The 17,756-nt window shown below is 42.6% G+C and overlaps 1 protein-coding gene and 1 long non-coding RNA gene across 9 annotated transcripts in view; both read left to right on the top strand.

Annotated features, from left to right (window-relative positions):
* The window catches only part of abi3bpb (ABI family, member 3 (NESH) binding protein b), a 32,464-nt gene extending 25,415 nt beyond the window's left edge, over window positions 1–7,049 (top strand). For all 8 annotated transcript variants that reach the window (XM_049570210.1, XM_049570211.1, XM_049570209.1 and 5 more), the window contains 8 exons: window positions 344–433; window positions 1,080–1,289; window positions 1,490–1,595; window positions 4,262–4,341; window positions 4,454–4,483; window positions 4,561–4,719; window positions 4,804–4,926; window positions 5,059–7,049. In XM_049570210.1, coding sequence (XP_049426167.1) covers window positions 344–433; window positions 1,080–1,289; window positions 1,490–1,595; window positions 4,262–4,341; window positions 4,454–4,483; window positions 4,561–4,719; window positions 4,804–4,926; window positions 5,059–5,174 — 914 coding nt within the window. In that variant the 3' untranslated portion in view covers window positions 5,175–7,049. The remainder of the gene's footprint in view (window positions 1–343; window positions 434–1,079; window positions 1,290–1,489; window positions 1,596–4,261; window positions 4,342–4,453; window positions 4,484–4,560; window positions 4,720–4,803; window positions 4,927–5,058) is intronic.
* A 376-nt stretch (window positions 7,050–7,425) lies between these two features.
* The window catches only part of LOC125885147 (uncharacterized), a 16,887-nt gene continuing 6,556 nt past the window's right edge, over window positions 7,426–17,756 (top strand). The window contains exons 1-2 of the long non-coding RNA XR_007448819.1: window positions 7,426–7,621; window positions 13,099–13,339. This is a non-coding gene — a long non-coding RNA (uncharacterized LOC125885147). The remainder of the gene's footprint in view (window positions 7,622–13,098; window positions 13,340–17,756) is intronic.

Below are 17,756 nucleotides of genomic sequence, written 5' to 3'. Positions count from 1 at the left end.
TCCATGTGTTCAGGAAGAGCTTCTATTTTTGGTCTGTGGTAAAAACTTAACAACCTCTCTTGTTGTTTGGCAGTTCAGACCAGTCCCAGAGATACCATGTTATATTAATAACTGCCTGATTTTACCATCTTTGTATCAGTAATCCTTCGGAACAGTCTTCCTTACCACACTCGAGTTCTTAATGTGAAGTCAAGAGCTAAATTTGGGAGGATGTCGACAACAGTTGTCGAAAACTAGATGTTGGTGTTTGGTTCCTGCGGGAGATTAAAACTTTGTGTTTGGCTCACGTGGCAGAAAGGTGAAAATTTATCTCATAAGATCTGTTTTTTTTTTCCTTCTTTAGCCACTCGACAGGAGACCTGGGAGGACTCGGACCTGTTTAAATCACAGCCAGCCTCTGACGTCGACGCCTTGGGCAAGAAACGTTACACGGGTGAGTTTTACAGCTGCGATTCAGCTGGAGCTTCAGAGGAAAGAAATGTCAAACATTTGTTGGTTCCTTCTTAAAGGGAAACTCTGCTGATTTTCAACCAGCTCTGTATCGTATCAACGTGGACAGTGTGTGTAAATGAACTGTGGTAAATCTCCCCTTGTTGCACCAGCTCCCAGATCTCCCCGATCATCTCCTGAAAATCTGCCCGATGATTGGAAACATGTTATCCAGTGGTGGTTGCAGGTTTTCTACCTCAAAAGCAAATGCCACCAGACTTTATCCTCTGTTGTCTCTGGTCATGTTGCACCAATTTTTGAGTCTGCTACTAAAAAACATCTTTAAATGTGAGAATTTTCTAATTTTCTTGGAAGAATTTGGGGGTTTTGGACGGTTGGTTGGACAAAAGAAGCAACCTGAAGACGTCACTTTGGGCTCTGGGGAAGTTTGTTGTCATTTATAGACCAAAAGATTGTTCCTGAAAACAACCAGCAGATTATTTGACAATGAAAATAATCTTTGACGAGCATACTTTGTCATAGTTTTTGGTAACAGAATTATCACTGCTGAGATGAAGCTTGAAATCTTCACAGGGTACTGAACCCCTGAACCCTGACCCTGACTAACCACTGCCCCTCTCCTCCCACAGCACCTCACGTTGTCTACCAAACGGGCAAGAAACCAGACGAGCCTTGCTCCATCACCTCCTCCCTCAACTACTTTCCTGAAGATGAACCGGGCGAAGCGAACGTGACAGCTCCACCCAAGTCTCCGCCATCCAATCTCACCGTGGTGACGGTGGAAGGATGCCCATCCTTTGTCATCCTGGACTGGGAGAAAACCGACAATGACACAACCGGTACGAAGATGTAGTGTTTTCAGGGTAACTTCTGGTATAGTGCCACGAAAAGTGGTTGTTTTTGCTGAGACATCTCTGCGTTGTGAAGATAAGTTTTCATGTTAGCAAGCTCTTTTAGTTTGTAGTCCAAACTGTCTTCCCTCCTTCATTTTTGGTTTGCAGTAGTATCTGATGATTCGACTTTGTTGTCCTCTCCTCAGAGTATGAAGTCATCTCCACCACTAAAGGACCCGACGGCGAGCAGGTTTCCATCCTGACCACCAACCAGACTCACACCGCTGTGGAGAACCTTAAACCCGAGAGCAGGTATGCTTCATTTAGAGTAGGTCCACGGCTTTAGTCAAGACGTCCATGCCAAGTCCAGGTCCCCCAAAGTCAGGATCAGGTCTCGAGTGGGTTGCGACTGAAACAAGACTGAGATCAGAGATGGACCGGTATAAACCAAACCACATTCTTCAAAAGCCAGGTTTTTTGACCTAAAGACCTGGTTCTGATGCGAGTCTGTCCCACATAAAGACCTGGTTCTGATACAAATCTGTCCCACATAAAGACCTGGTTCTGATACAAATCTGTCCCACATAAAGACCTGGTTCTGATGCGAGTCTGTCCCACGTAAAGACTTGGTTCTGATACAAGTCTGTCCCACGTAAAGACCTGGTTCTGAGTTCAGCATTATGACTTTAAATGTTGTCTCATCTTGTTTTGGGAGCATTAAATACCTCCCTGGACTGACGGAGTCTTTCCATGAGGAGTTCTCTGAGGCGGACTTGTTGGGTTTTTGGCTCCTGCAGGTTCCAGTGTCTCTTTTATTTAATGCAACACACAAAAAGAAGATTTACAAAGTCCATAAAAAGCAGCTTTAGGACTCCTGATCACGTCCACGCTCAGGAAATCTGCCGTCCCTCCTGAAATATGTCTGAGTCAGGCTGTTTCAGGCGCTCAGCTGTCCAAACACGGCGAGACGCTACCCAGAGTCAAATAAGCGGTCCGTCTGTTTCGCTCAGTGAACTTTTAATGAGGCTGGATATGAGAGAAGTATTTGGTGTGAAGGAGAAGACGTCTGGCTCGTGAAGGAGCAACAACAGCTGCGGACTGTTTTTCTTTCTTCAGGTGAAACCAGAGATTCGTGAAAATGTGACGTCTTCAGAAACTGAAAAGTCACTGTGACACGACACAGACGTGTTCAGGTCTTTAACTGAAGTCAAAGTACTAACACCACACTGTGGAGTGGACAGCGTGTCCCTCTGAGATGCAAATGTACTGAGTAGTTTTGGATTGTCTGATTGTGGAGAGGAGGACTTGAACGCAGCACTACAGCTGCGTCTGGTTTGACAGTGAACCGGGCGGTGACAGGAAACTGTGAAAAAGATTTGTAGACGGTGTTTAAACGTCAGGATGTGGAGCTCAGAGCGTAGGAGGAGAAGGAAGAGAAGGAGGAGGTCCTGATAGTTCATCTCGTCTTCTTCTGTTCTGACTCGCCAGCAAAACTGAAGTTTCCCATGAGACATTTTTATCGTCATCAGTGACAGCGATTATTTCCATCATCCATTTTCTTCAGTTAATCGAGTAATCCTGTTGTTTTTGTTTGAAGTTTTTTCTTCAGAAATGTTTTTCCCGTGAAATTTTCACCTGGTTGGAAGTTGTGTGCTCAACAAATATGACGCTAATCAGTCAGATGGGGGCGCTATAATAAAGGGCCATATATTTAATTTCGGGCACCTGTCCTGCTCAATATATCCTCATCATTTTGAATTTTCTGGAAAACACATTTTGGACATCTCCTCCTGAGGTGTAGGTCCGATTTGTGTCAATTTCTTTGTGGAACATCATCGGACCAAGGTCATCAAAAGCTTGTTGATATTTACTTATTTATTCATTTTATTTATTTAACAGGGACAGTGCTCAGCTACTTAACTGCACCAGAGTTAGCTATAAGCTCATTTTCATCCGTAGTCTCCGGGCAGGACACAGAGCTTTAGCAATAATAATAGCATGACATCATAGATATCAAGATGAGTCATTGTGTTTTGATGAAATTGACCAATGAACTATAGAGGGGCGTGGCTCAGCACATTAATGGATTTTACTCCTTAACCGTTGAGACAATTGTCACAAAACTTGTAGAAAATGTCGACAAAAGTATCTGAATCATACCCTGAAAGTTTGATTAAAATCAACCAATAGGGGGCGCTACACATGCTGAAAGTTGATATCTCATAATCAGCCAAAGATATTGTACAAAACTTGGTTTGCATCAGTAAGGGTCATGTCTCAGTCAATGCAAAAAAAAAAATTTCAAGACATTCACATTCCATACTTCAAAAAATCATAATAAATCACCAGTGTGTCCGACACAGCTGAAAGTTTTCAGCACATCCACTGAATTGTGACAAAACGTTGCCACGCTGTGACCTATCGTCAATTCAGAAGTCTGTCACTCTGTATTTTTAAGAATATGCAAAATTCCTTAACATCTATATCTCCAGAAGTCTTCACCTAAATGCAACCGCCATTGACACAAACATTGTTTGGCTACTCGATGACACATTTCACATGGTGTTCAGATGGATTTAACGGTTAGCTCACAGTGATGTTCATTATCTTGTTGTAATTTGTACTGTACGCACAACGTGTTTTATTTTATCATATTTTCAACCAAATGTCACCGAAACATTTGACAATATACCTGAAATCAGCAGAATGACATGCGATTATTTACAGAACTTTATCGCCAATGTTTTAACTCTTATTAATATCTCATTGCTTTTTGAAGATACTGACCAATGAACTTTAACAGGGGCGTGGCTCAGCACACAGATGGATCTTACTCCCTAACTTTAGCCAATCTGTGCACCAGTCATTTAGAACTGAAGAAGCTTCTTGGATGAGAGACAAAGTCCAGTTGGCTACGATGTAGCACTTAAGATAACGTAACAATTATATTTTCTCCTTTCGTCTGTGTTTGTTGACAGTTACGAGTTTAAGGTGAAACCAAAGAACGAGCTGGGTGAAGGTCCTCCCAGTGAGCCGGTGTCCTTCAACACGGAGTCCGGTACAGTCCTATAAAAGTTCAAATTTAATGTTTTACTTTCAAAAGTAACTGAACTGAACTGAACCAGTTTTCAAGATGTTAAAAGTCTCCTTTCTTTTGTCTCCTTCAACAGCGGATCCTCGAGTCAGTGAGAATGTCTCAGGTACAATAAAATAACCAGTTTCATCAATACCTTACAGTGATCAGTATCTTACAGTAATTGATCAATAATCTCTGCAGGAAAAGACGCCATCTGGACTCAGTTCCCCTTTAAGACGGACTCGTACTCGGACTGTCACGGTAAACAGTACGTGAAGAGAACCTGGTACAGGAAGTTCGTCGGGATCCAGCTGTGCAACTCGCTCAGGTACAAGATCTACCTGAGCGACTCCCTCAACGGTAAGTAATATTCACCTGTTTCGCCTCATGCAGGAGTCCATCTGAGCCCGGGTCTGATCCGTCTCTGGTTGTTTCACCCTGCAGGTAAATTCTACAACATTGGGGATCAGACAGGCTTCGGGGAGGACCACTGTCAGTTCGTTGATTCATTCCTGGATGGAAGAACGGGCCGGCAGCTCCGAGCAGACCAGCTCCCATCTAGGCCTGGTAAGACCTTTATTTCATAGAGTCCTGATGGTTCAGACCTGGATAAACCTTTATTTCATAATTTCTTTTGAACCTCCAACTGAAATAAAACCATAAGTCCTTCTCACAGTTCACCTGTTGTTCCTGGTCCAGGTTTCTACAGAGCCGTGCGGCAGGAGCCAGTCCACTTTGGCCAGATAGGAGGACACACCCACATAAACTATGTCTCATGGTACGAGTGTGGGACGCCCATTCCCGGGAAATGGTAAACGGACTGAGGCTGAGTGAACCCCAGAAGAGGAACCGTTGCCTAGGCTGGGATGGCAACGGCAGCAGGGGTCCTTAAAGATCTTCCGGACTTCACCTTCATGTTCCACCACCTTACCCAGAGCTGTAAAAACATGTACAGGACATACTCGTCAGGGAATTAGTAACGAGAGAGCATTTTTAAATATAGCAGACATGCCTCGTCTTTACTATTTAAACTGGTAGAAGAAGAAGAGGAGGATACGTGGAGGTCTGGTTCCTCCCTGCGCTGTAGGGCGGAAGCAGACCCACGCTAGATATATTTTATTTTGTGTAAAATAATGGGAAGCTGGCTCCCTGGAATACTATTTTCATAACTTATTTATCTTTGATTACATTTCTTCCAGAACAGGAAGTGGTCGTCTCCTTTTCCTCTGGTGTCGATTTTGTTTTCAGCTCATTTCTGTTCATTTGCAAGTTGAGCAAAAGGTTTAAAACGTAGGCTAGGTACCAGAACTGGCAGCTGACCAGTAAAACCAGTCCTCTCCCGGCGGCTCCAATGCGCCTTAAACAAGCCAACCAACAGTCCGCTGGATGTGGAGAATATGGGCTGCGTGTGGATATTTCTCAGAATGTCCACCTAGAAACACCCTAAACTTTAACGCAACAATATCAGCGACATTTTACAAATTCAGTTTTGTTCAGATTTTGTTTTGGTCGACTGATAACAAAGTGCCAAATGGGCTAACATTAGCTTTAGCACGTCATGAATCTCTGGGGTTTAATGTGTAAATTTATATCAACGTAATAATAAAAATACAATAAACCATCAGGTCAACACACCAGATGTGTTGATCCAGCATGCCGCGCTGCCTTTAGCCGCCCGGAGGCGTCCTTACTTGCAATTTGCACAACAAAAATGTATTTATATGTATATGGAGTGAATGTGTTCAATACATTTTGCAGATGCATTTGCCTCGCCATGTCCTTTTGTTTTTTTGTCTTTAATGTACTATAACCTTCTCCTTCCTGTTGCCTCATGCTAAAGTAGGAGGGCGGGAAGCTAACGGTGCAGCATAATGGCTAGTAAATCTAAAAATATCTGTATTTGAACAAATTAACTTTCCTTTTTTTAACCGACCAAATCTGATTTATGGAAGAAGAAGTAAGAAGAACATCAAAACTTTAAATTGTTTGCATATGTCAGACACAACTACAGCAGTGGACCAGTGTTTATTTGTTTATGTGGCTATCTGGCTAGCTAGCCACAAAAATATGCAGCTATAAAAAGTTGAAAAAATGTCTTTGTTTTACCAAAATTATCTTATTTGTTGGACGGAACTTCTAAACTTTAGGTTTTATATTTCAGCACACATCTAAAGCAGGGTTAGCAAGAACTAACAGACAGTTGTTTCCATGGCTAACTGGCTAACTAGCCACCAAAACAGGCTACATGTGTCCAGGGCAGCAAGCTAACTACGTAGTTCAATGGCTAGAAAATTCTAAAATGTCCTCATTTTCCTCAAATATCTGATTTTTGGGCAAGAAAATAACTTCATTTTAGAGCACATCTAAAGCAGGGTTAGCATTTCTGTAAAATTAGTTAGCCTACGAGAAACATTTATTGGGCTGGTAGGAAGTGTTAGCGCCAGTTTAAGAAAGAGAGGAGCTGTCAGGTGTTTTCTCCTTCTTGTACAACATGTAGCCTGCTTGGCGGATGCTGTTTCCTGAAAGTAAAACAGTGAACTGTGCCTTTAATGTTGATCCCATGTCATTTAAAACAGAGGAGTGCCAAAGAACATGAGAATGTACGTCAACATGATGCTGTTGGTGTTTTTACACATTTCTGTATTGATTTTAACAATAAAGAAGTTTTGATTCTTTTTTAAAAATGGAAATGTCTTTATTTTCAATCTGATACAAAACCTTTTTTAACGTGTGCAGCTGTGAACATTCACATAGCCGACTAACAATTGTACGACATCCCTCAGAATTTTGTACTAATGCTGCAAACAAGTTACTCTAACAGATACATGAAGTATATTTTATGGGTTTTATTCAGTTTGTTGAGAAAAATAATCGGTCACCGAATTAGCAGCTGTAGGCAGCAGATTCAAACACCTTCCATCTGTTTGTTTAACTGTTGATAGTAAACAATATAATATAATAATATTAATGTTTTTTTTAAAATCAATATTATTCTTTGTCTGCTTTTCGGGGGTCAATAAAGTTTTGGGAAGTTCCCATAATGCTTTGGGGCATGTATGGCTGTATTGGAGCCAGTCACAGTTAGCTGTAAGCTACAGCAAGTTTTCTTGTCTGTTTGTTCACTTTTAGTTCAAAGTGTCCATTAAAGTGAGCCGAATTATCCGCGAGGAGCTCTTGTTTACAATGGCGCCATGAATTTACGGACAATTGTCACCGGATTACTTTAAAACTGAAGAGAACCTAAAAACACGAAGATTCTCAGGTGAGTTTTGCAGCTGCTTTGTTCTGTGTTTTCTTAGAGGATTTCTGGAGGTTCATTTGTGTTCTGATAAACAGTAAATGTATTAAAGTCACTGATAAGCTGCTGAATAATATTCCTACAGAAAAAACTGGCCTGTTATATTTTGGGATATCTTACTATGTAATGATGAAAACTCTGTGTGTGTGTGTGTGTGTGTTCCACGTTTTTCTCCTCACTGACTTGGTCAATCCATGTGAAATTTGGCACAGTGGTAGAGGGTCATGGGAGGATGCCAATGAAGCAATATTACATCAATTGGCCAAAGGGGGGCGCTATAGCAACCCATTGAAATGTCAAACTTTGAATGGGCATATCTCATGCCCCGTATGTGGTAGAGACATGAAACTTTGCACAGAGATGCCTCTCCTCATGAGGAACACATTTGCCTCAAGAACCCATAACTTCCACTTATATAGATTTTCCACCATTTTGAATTTTTTGAAAAACACTTCAAATGGATCTCTTCCTAGGAAGTTTGAGCGATCTGCATGAAACTGGGTGAACATAATCTAGGGAGCAATATCTAAAGTTCCCTCTTGGCAAAAGTTGGAAAACTTCCTAAAACTGAGCTTCTATAAGGCAATGAATATTGCGGAGGGCGTGGCTCATCACATAAAGGTGTAGAACATCTCAAGGGTTTCACCCATCACCACGCAACTTTGTAGGCATATGACCACACATAATCTGAGGGTGGTATGCTGTACGTAATCACGGAAACTGTCAGTGTGTCATTCTGTCAGTCAGTCATTCTGTCTGTCCCACGTTTCACGTTGGTCAATCTATGTGAAACTGCACATAGACATTGAGGATTGGCATAGGTAGACGGTGACAAAGCTACCAATGGCTATGGACTAGTTGTGATTTAAGAAGGATAATGTGATGTTAGCTTGTTGGCTAATGGGGATGAAATTCCAGCAAGCTAATGGATCAAAATAAAAAATGCCACTTTTACAGAGTGTGCGGTACTCTCACGAGAAAAGCTGAATTCCTGGGTAGAATGTTCCGGATCTTTTACAGAACATGAACCAGACTGCATCACAAACAGTCACCGGAAACAGTTAGTATTGTTTTTATTTATCTGGTAAATACAAACAAAACCAGCTTCAACAAACTGTAAACAAACAAACAATAACAATACTTCAAATACAATCAAATAAAAACACAAACTTTCAAACTGCAGTAACTTTTACCACCACAAATCTTCATGTACCAATACTAGAGATTTGTTAAGCTTGCAGCACTGTGTGTACCGGTACTGTGTGTACTAACAGGACTTGGTGGGGAACAGATTTAAAAGCAGTAGAAAAGTGCATGGGGTTTGGTCCACATTCAGAAACACCAGCTCCGATGTGACGGATGACATCACTTTTCCAACCGCAGGGGCAGCGATAGGCTTTATAGTCCCGTCGCCGTGGAAACTGGCGCATTATTTCAGTTTGGCGGGGGGAAAAAAAGTGACAAGTTTATTCACCACAGAGGAAGAAAAAGAAAATAATAGCTGAGCTGTAATTTCACTCTGTTATGTAACACATCAACGTTCCGAGTACAGAGGACTGGGATCACTGGCTGAGGTCAGACTGTTGAACTGGTTTAAAGTGACGGTGATGGAGTTTCACATATTAAATAGAGTCATACATTTTTTAAAAATGGAGATTTAATCAATATATTTATGAAAGGTTAAATGTATTTTCTCTGAGCTCTTTAACTCTTTAAGACTGATTTATTTTATTGTTTATATAGTGAGCATCAGTCATTTCATTTTCTTTCCTAAAACAGACAATGACTGTGAAGGCAACATGGAGACTGTGAGGGAAACATGAAAAAAGAGCAAGATCTGAGAGCTGCTTCACAGAGCAAGTACAGTTCAGACTCTTCTTCCTGTCTCACCTGGCGTGAAAATAAAAGGAAAAATATTTGGTTTTAACAATGTGGTGGTCAAAGGTCAAAGGTCATAGCATTGCTAGGAATGCAATATCTCAGGATTCAGTGTTTAACTTGCAGCAGCGGTTGCTCCACCGTGAATGTCACTTACATGAGTTTGGGGCGTTTTTGAACTGAAATGAGTTTGAGGTGTTTGGGAACTGAAATGAGAGGGTTGATTTCAGACTATTATCGTGATAAACCTCGTTATGACACGTAGTTTTTCATAATTTAAATTTTAAGATTCAGAGTTAGAGTTTCGGATGATTCGGACATGGTTTAAAGGTAGACTGGATGGTAGAATCCGTTTAGATGAAGTCCTGGATGTTGCCTTCATGCACCTGCCCTCCTCACTCAGTCTTGGCTCTACCAGCCTGTTCTGTGCGTCATCCATCTGTTCCCCTCTCCACACAGGAAGTTATAAGTCCGCAGAGGTTTACTTGTTAATTGTTTTTGCAGTGATTCAGTGTTCAACCTGCAGCAGCTCGACCCTGAAAATCATCCGGTGTTTGAATGTGATGATTGTTTCACAGGACGTTTGTTACACAAGTTTTCATATAATGCTCTTTCCTTTTACATGTTTTATTCTGAGGGCTTTTCCAACTGACTGTGGGGTGTTTGGGAACTTGTATTAGAGTGGGGTCCTTGGGAACTCAGTGAGTGCTGGCCATTTGGAAAATACAGTGAAAATAGAGCGTTTGGAAACTAAAATGAGCATGGTGTGTTCTGGAACTAAAATAAGCAACAGGTGTTTGGGAGCTAAATTGAGCTTGGGACGTTTGGGAACTAAAATCAGAACAGGATTTTAGGGAAATAAAATAACTGTGGGGCATTTGGGAACTAAAATGAATGTGGGCTTGTTGGGAAATAAAATGAAAACTAAAATGAAAGCAGGGTGTTCTGGAACTAAAATGAGTGCCAGGTGTTTGGGAAATAAAATCAGTGCAGGGTGATTGGGAGCTAAAAACCAGCATAGGCTGTTAGGCTACTAAAATGTTTGTGATATTCGGAAACTAAGTTGAGCATGGGGCATTTGGGAACTAAACTGAGCATGGGGGGTTTGGGAACTAAAATCAGTGCTGGCGTTTTGGAACGTAGATGAATGCTAGGCATTTGGGAATTAAAATGAGCACAGGATGTCTGGAACTAACATAAGCACCAGGCTTTTGGGAACTAAAATCAGTGCAGGATTTTCAGGAACTAAAAAAGAGTGTGGGCTATTGGGTAGCTAAAATGCACGGGAACTACAGTGAGTGCTGGGCGTTCTAGAACTAATATAGAGTTAAAATGAGCGTAGGGTATTCAGGGGCTTAAATGAACATGGAAAGTTGAGGTAAAAACGAGAGCGGGCCACTCTGGAACATTGTGAGGAATGTGTCACAGGACGTTTGGTGCAGACGTTGTTATTCTGTGTCCTTTCCTTATCGACCACTCGGTAAGGAGACTATGTGACATGATTCTGGATCTGTTTGTACTAGAAGTCTGATTCTGACACATAAAATCAACACTGATTGTTTTATTTGATCAGCTGAGTAAAAACGGTTTTGACTTGTTGGACTTGATGTTGTCTTAACTCGGGACCTGATTGTCTTGAAAGGAGACTTTTTGGTGTTGACTTGGGTCTTACTGATTGACTACTTGTTAAACAGCATATCTTTGGACTCTAGTCACATGATTTGGCCTCGAGTCAGTTCGGACTTAATGAAGTTGTTGTATTCTCTGTCCGTATCGTCGCTGGTGTTTGTAGTTGTCCTTGTCTCCTCCTCAGCTCTTGATCTGGACTCCAAATGTTTCCCTCTTTGTTTCCTCGAGTATCTCTGACAGATGAGTTACGACGCAGAGGAACCCCCCCACACACACACACACACACACACCCTGGCTTATCTGGACTGGGATTCCCTTGTTTTAGGAAAATCAGGACTTGGCCGGGCTGAGTGGAGGGAGCGTGGGAGGACACAATGAGGGATGGGGGCTGGGTGAGTCGAGGGAAACCCTTACTCAGAGATTGATAACCTCCACTGACTTCTTGGTCTTTTTATGTTTCACAGAGACGCTTTCATGAAGTCTCCGAGCAGTCCGATGGTTCATGTTTCTGGACTGTTACAGGAAGTGACCTCAGATCACCTCATGTTTCCTCCTCTTCTCCTTTGGTCGTAGAAATGATCGTAGATTTGTCTAACCTTTGATCTACTGATGCTGTGTTGATGTAAAATCAGTGATGTTGTTTAAAAAAGAGAACTAAAATGAGTGTGGGGCATTCAGGGTCTTAAAGAAATACCTTACCTTCCTAATGACCATGTGTAAATCAGTTTGTAATGCTGTGTTGCCTTCAATGTGTGAAGGAAACATTTTTCTTTCATGCCTCTATGGTAAACAGCCAACATACTGAAAAGTGTTGTGAACATCAGACTGGATGAATGAGTCTTGAGCTGTGTGACAGTTTGTCAACAGATGTTTGGTCTTTGATAAACGTAAACACCAATCAATCAATAAATTAATGTGTTCCCCGTTTTCCGTGGAGCAGCGAGAGAAAAAAGTTTCCTTCAGAGACTGAAGGTAACACAGCATGACGAGCTGATTCACGTGAGCGTTCAGGGTCTAACAATGAGTGTGGGCCATTCTGGAACTAAAATGAGCACCAGGCATTTGAGAACGAAGTGTCGCGTGTTCTGGAACCAAAACGTGCGCAGGGCACTTGGGAACTAAAAATTTACCATGGGCATGGGCCATTCTGGCACTGAATATGTTAGGGAACTTAAAATTAGTGTGGGCCATTAGGGAACCTAAAATGGCCATTCTGAAACTACAACAAGTGCAAGGCATTTGGGAACTAAAATGAGAGTTGGGCATTTGGGAACTTAAAACAGTGCAAGGGGATTTGGGAACTAAAATGAACATGGGTGTTAGGGAACTTAAAATGAGAACCTGAATTCTGAAACGAGTGCAGGGTATTCTGGAAGTAATACAAGCTTGGGGCATTTGGTAATGAAAATGAGCGTAGGGTGTTTGGGAACTAAACAATGCATGGTGTTTGGCATCCTAAAATGAGCGCGGGCGTCAGTAAATTATTTTAAGATTTTGAACCTTTTCAGAAAATTCAGCAGACAAATTTAGATTTTTGAAACTAAAAATAGAAATTCAGTCAAAGTGCCCTCAAACATCACAACGACATTCTTAACTATTCTTGACTGAGTTGACTTCTGAGGGTCAGAGGTCAAACTGTCCGACATGACGTGTTGCTGTTGACTTTAAACTTGTGGTGTTTGTTTACATGTTGACAGATTCCTGTGACTCTCAGTCGCCTGACAGACGTAAAAAACACTCAGACCTTCAGCATGGTTATTGATTCAGGTAACCAGTCACCTGTAAATCGATCAGGAAGTGTGAACTGAGATGTCCACACACACACACACACACACACACACACACACACAGTGGACTGAAGTGTGTGTGCTGAAGTTGTACCTGATGATAATAACAATGCTGCTGATTTTTTTCTTTTGGACTCGCTGTCTGAGGAAAACCAGACGAGCACGGCTCGCCCCCCAACCCCCCCACCACCCCCCCAACACGTGGACCAGGAAGACATCCATGTGTAGAGAGAACCTGAGGAGACGTCTGTCCTCGAACCGGGGAGCTGGTTTCCATCAAACCCAGTTACATAATCCAGGACAGACTGGTCTGGGTCCAGGTCTAGTTGTCCTTGAATCCAGAGGGGGGACGTCAGAGTCCTCGTCACACCTGCCTCCTTCCTCTAAGGTCAGTGTCAGAGTGACGGGTGACCTCCATCAATAAAGACGACCTCGACTCATCCGACCAATCACAGCTCAAATACCACTCATTCCTCTGCTCCTTCAAAATAAAAGCCTCAGCTTCATGTGACGCTGTGAGCACACAGACACAGTCTGGATATTTGCACTTGTCAAAGTACGTTCTACAAAACTATTGTTTTCACCTTTAATCATTTACAGTGCGTTCGTGTGTGTTTGTGAAGTGTTAAAACATCAGACTGAATAAATCGGACTGGAGTTGTGTGACAGTTTGTAAAAAGATGTTCTGATATAGTTTTGTTTTTGTTAAGTGTGAACGCCATTGAATGAATGAATGAATGAATCAATCAATCAATTAATCAATCAATATTTGCTGTTTTCTGTGGAGGAAAAAGTTTCCTTCACAGATTAAAGGTAACACAGTGTGACTAACTGATTCACACATGGACATTTTAAAATGAGTGTGGAGCATTCAGGGTCTCTAAACAAGCGTGGGCCATTCTGGAGCTAACATGAGTGTGGGGCTTTTGTGAACAGAAGTGAGCACAGGGCGTTCAGGAACTAAAAGGAGCGCGGCGTATTTGGGAACTAAAATGAAAGCTGGGCATTCGAGAACTAAAAGAAGCATGGGGCGTTAAGGAACTTAAAATGAGCATAGGCATTCTGTAACGAAACAAATGCAGGGCATTCTGTAACGAAACAAATGCAGGGCACTTTGGAACAATGAGTGAAAGGCATTTGGGAACTAAAACAAGCACAGGTTATTCAGAAACTAAAATGAGCGCAGGGCATTTAGGAACGAAAACCAGCCAAGGCGTTTGGGAACTAAAAATGACTGTAGGCCATTCTCTAGCTAAAATGGGTGCAGGGCATTTAGGAACTAAAATGAATGAAAGGCATTTGGGAACTAAAACAAGCACAGGTTATTCAGGAGCTAAAATGAGCACAGAGCATTGAGGAACGAAAACCAGCCAAGGCGTTTGGTAACTTAAACCAGCACGGGGTGTTTGGGAACTAAAACCAGCAAAGGGCGTATGGGAACTAAAAAAGAATGTAGGCCATTCTCTAACTAAAATGTGTGCAGGGCATTTGGGAACTAAAAAAGATTTATTTTTTTGGACACATCAACGCATTAAAAGAAGATGTTGACTTGGACATGTTTTTTTTTTTTTTTTTTACTTTTTTCTGTCATTTTATGAACCAAACATTTTAACGTCAGTTCAGTGAACACACTCACTGGATAACTTTAAATAAAAATGATAGTTTGTTTTGGTTTCCTAGAAAGTTCAGCTCTGCTGTTGTTTAAAAATCTTCTATATAGAGTTTGGACATTTGTCTCTTCAAGAAAGACGCAGGTACAGTCTGGATGTGTGGTGTCTTTATGTCAGTTGTTTTGTTCCTTTCATGGTAAAGTCTGTTGTTTGTTTGTTTGTTTGTTTGTTTGATTGACAGTAGAGTCAGCGGTCTGGTCCGTGGTGTGGTTGCTCCTCCTGTGTGTGTTCACCATCTGCTCTCATGGAGATTTTCCTCTGAGTTTCAAACAAAAGTTTTGAACCTGAACCGTCTCCTCCAAAAGACATCACTTAATCAGCGCTGGCCCCCACGTCTCCCACCGGGGGCCGTCCAAACTGGGACCCTGATTACTTCAGCAGAGCAGAACTGGGGCCAGAAGAGAACCTGATTGTTTGAGCAGAGGCTGGATGTGGCTGACGGCCGGCTGACGGTCACATGAGGGGGCTCTGAATCGGAGGTTTTGGCTCTGCGGGGACGAGTGTTGAGGTTGGACTGGTTGTAATTATGCCTTCAGACTGATGTGGACGGTTGTTGCCTCTGGCTCCGGCCCGTAAAGATCTGAGTGCAGTAAACATCTCAGAGTCGTCCCGCAGCCAGCACACACTCTTTATTGGCTCAAGAATTAGTTCAAAAAGCTCTTTTAAAATATAATTGTCCGTCCCTGAGGGGGCCCGGGGGGCCCGGAGCTGGACGGGGCCTCACGTGAGCTTGCTGTATGTTTTAATAAGACCGTTAAAGAACTGCTGCAGGTCCTGGTCTGCTTTCACTCAGCAGGAAAACCCCTCCGAGCAGAGGCTTATGTAACAGGCAGGCTGATGGAAGACAGCAGGAACCTCACAAGTACTTTTACTCACGAGTACTGAGCTGCGCTACACACAGCAGGTACTTTATGCTGCGTTTATCTCACAGCTTTAGTTTCATACACACAAAGAAGACTTTAGAAAACCTGATCTTTAGTTATAAGTATTTTTACTCTGCGGTATTAGTACTTGTAATAAAGTAGTTTTACTGTGGTATCACTTACTTTGGTCCGCATAAACCAGACGTAGTGACGTCAGCAGCTCCACATTAACTGAACAGGTGACGACGCCACAAGATGTTTTAATGGAGACAGATGACGTTTCCCAGAGTGCACTCTGATGTTTAGAAACTTTATCTGACTTCCTGACATCAGCTTGGCGGTCTGAAACTCGATCCCTCCGAGGACCAATCAGCTGTCTCGGAGTGTAAACAGGTGAAACAAAGAGCTTCATTCACAGTGGAGACCCCGCACTCTGTCATCAGCCACCTGTCAGCTCACGTCCAACACGCCTCTGTCAACAGTTTCACAACACGTGTTGGAGTTTGAGAGGATGAAGATGGACAGGGGACGGGGCGGGGCCGGGTGGTGGGGGGGTAGAGGAGGATTGAGGTTGTTGACTGATCAGTTCGGGCCTGTTGGTTTGTCACAGAGAGGATAAATACTGAAGTCCAGCACGTGAGAAAAACCGTCTTATTCTGGATCTTTGGGGCCTCGTTCATCTGCTGCAGCTTCACAAAAGTTTCAACACGTTCCACCCATAACAAAATAAGAAAACGCTCCAACGTTAAAATGAGCACGATAATAGTGCAAAACAAAAGAATCCAAAATGCGATGGTAAAAAGTGCTCTATTTGTAAAATGCGCTCCAAACATGCTTCACAGTGACCACCCGTACAATAGACTCCACCCATTAAGATGTGTACTGTCAGTAAAAATGCACTTCAGTAGTCCAAAAATGTATATATATATATTATAGTTTAATAGTTTATGAGTTGATTAGAATTACTGAAGTATTTGTATTTCATTTAGTTAATTGTTTTATTTTACTTTATGAAGTGTCTCTGTTTAATTCAGACGTCCATAAATCTGCTGAGAAATCAGAGGGAAAACGCTTCACAACCTGCCTGAAGATTTAGAGCTGTGGACTTCAGACTTCCCCTCCTGAAAAGCTGTCTCTCTGGCAGCCTGGAATATTTCAGGTTCATATTTCCTCACCTGGAGCTCCTTACTCTGATCAACATTTAAAACTCAGCAGCATGAAACTTTTGTTGTTGCGCTTTGCTGCTCTGCAAATCTGCACCCTGAGCCTCAGGCACAACATCAGATCTCATTAAGTGGCACTTTGTGCAGATCTGGCGACCTGCAGCTCGTTTACGTCGTTACATTGGAAAACTGCGCTGCTGGAGGTGAAGTGCATGAAGACAAATATCTGTCCCTCAGACTGAAACTCAGATGTGCCCTGAACTGCGCCCGTGTCCAGGTCGTCCTGTCTTTAACTCGGAGAGACGTGTGTTTGTGTTGTCTCTCATCGCTCAGCTCTCCACATGTTTCCAATCTGCTGCTCTCATCACCGCCATTAAAGAGAAAATTAGATTACAGCACAGCCGGGGAGGCCTCCGACAACCGGGGCCCGCGTCCAAACCGCCGCTGCGCTCACCCAGCCGGGATTCGCCTGGAGAACGCCGCGTCTGATTGGTCCTGGCAGGTCTGAGCCGCAGAGCTGATTGGCTGAGAGTTCAGAGTGGGGTTAGGACACACAGGAACATGTATGAAGATTCCAACATACCAACACACGTCGTTAATCAGTGCATCAGTAAACAGCTGGGAGCTGGAAACAAGACATCAGGCTGCCAAGCAGGAAGTGTTGCAACACGTCGCCATGGAGGCGCTTCTTGCAAACGCATCAGTGTTCCACGTCACAGCTGTTGTTGTTTGTATCTGACAGGGGACGAAACCGTGAGGACGTTTTAAAGCACCTGATGGGTCAAACACAAGCTCGTCTTGGATGTTAGACATTAATGTTATTATTCAGTGTGACTTCTGAAAATCGCACTCCTGTTCAGAGTCGTAACTCCGTCAAATCTGCACACACACACACAAAACACATCTTTTTAGATTCAGTGTGACGTCCACTTCCAGAGGATTTCATTATCTCTGATGTCCTTTTAAAATAAACATCTATAAATCTGCTCAGAAATCAGAAAAGTGCTTCAGAACCCAAACAGGAAGTACTAACTGCTAATACAACATACTTTAATAGATGTTAACGACATGACCTGTTCAAACCAGATGCACAAACCAACCACGTGTTA

The sequence above is a fragment of the Epinephelus fuscoguttatus genome, linkage group LG24, assembly GCF_011397635.1.
Source record: "Epinephelus fuscoguttatus linkage group LG24, E.fuscoguttatus.final_Chr_v1".
Classification (NCBI taxonomy): Eukaryota; Metazoa; Chordata; class Actinopteri; order Perciformes; family Serranidae; genus Epinephelus; species Epinephelus fuscoguttatus.
Note: the sequence above shows the minus strand (reverse complement) of the source record. Positions and strands in the feature narration are given on the sequence as shown.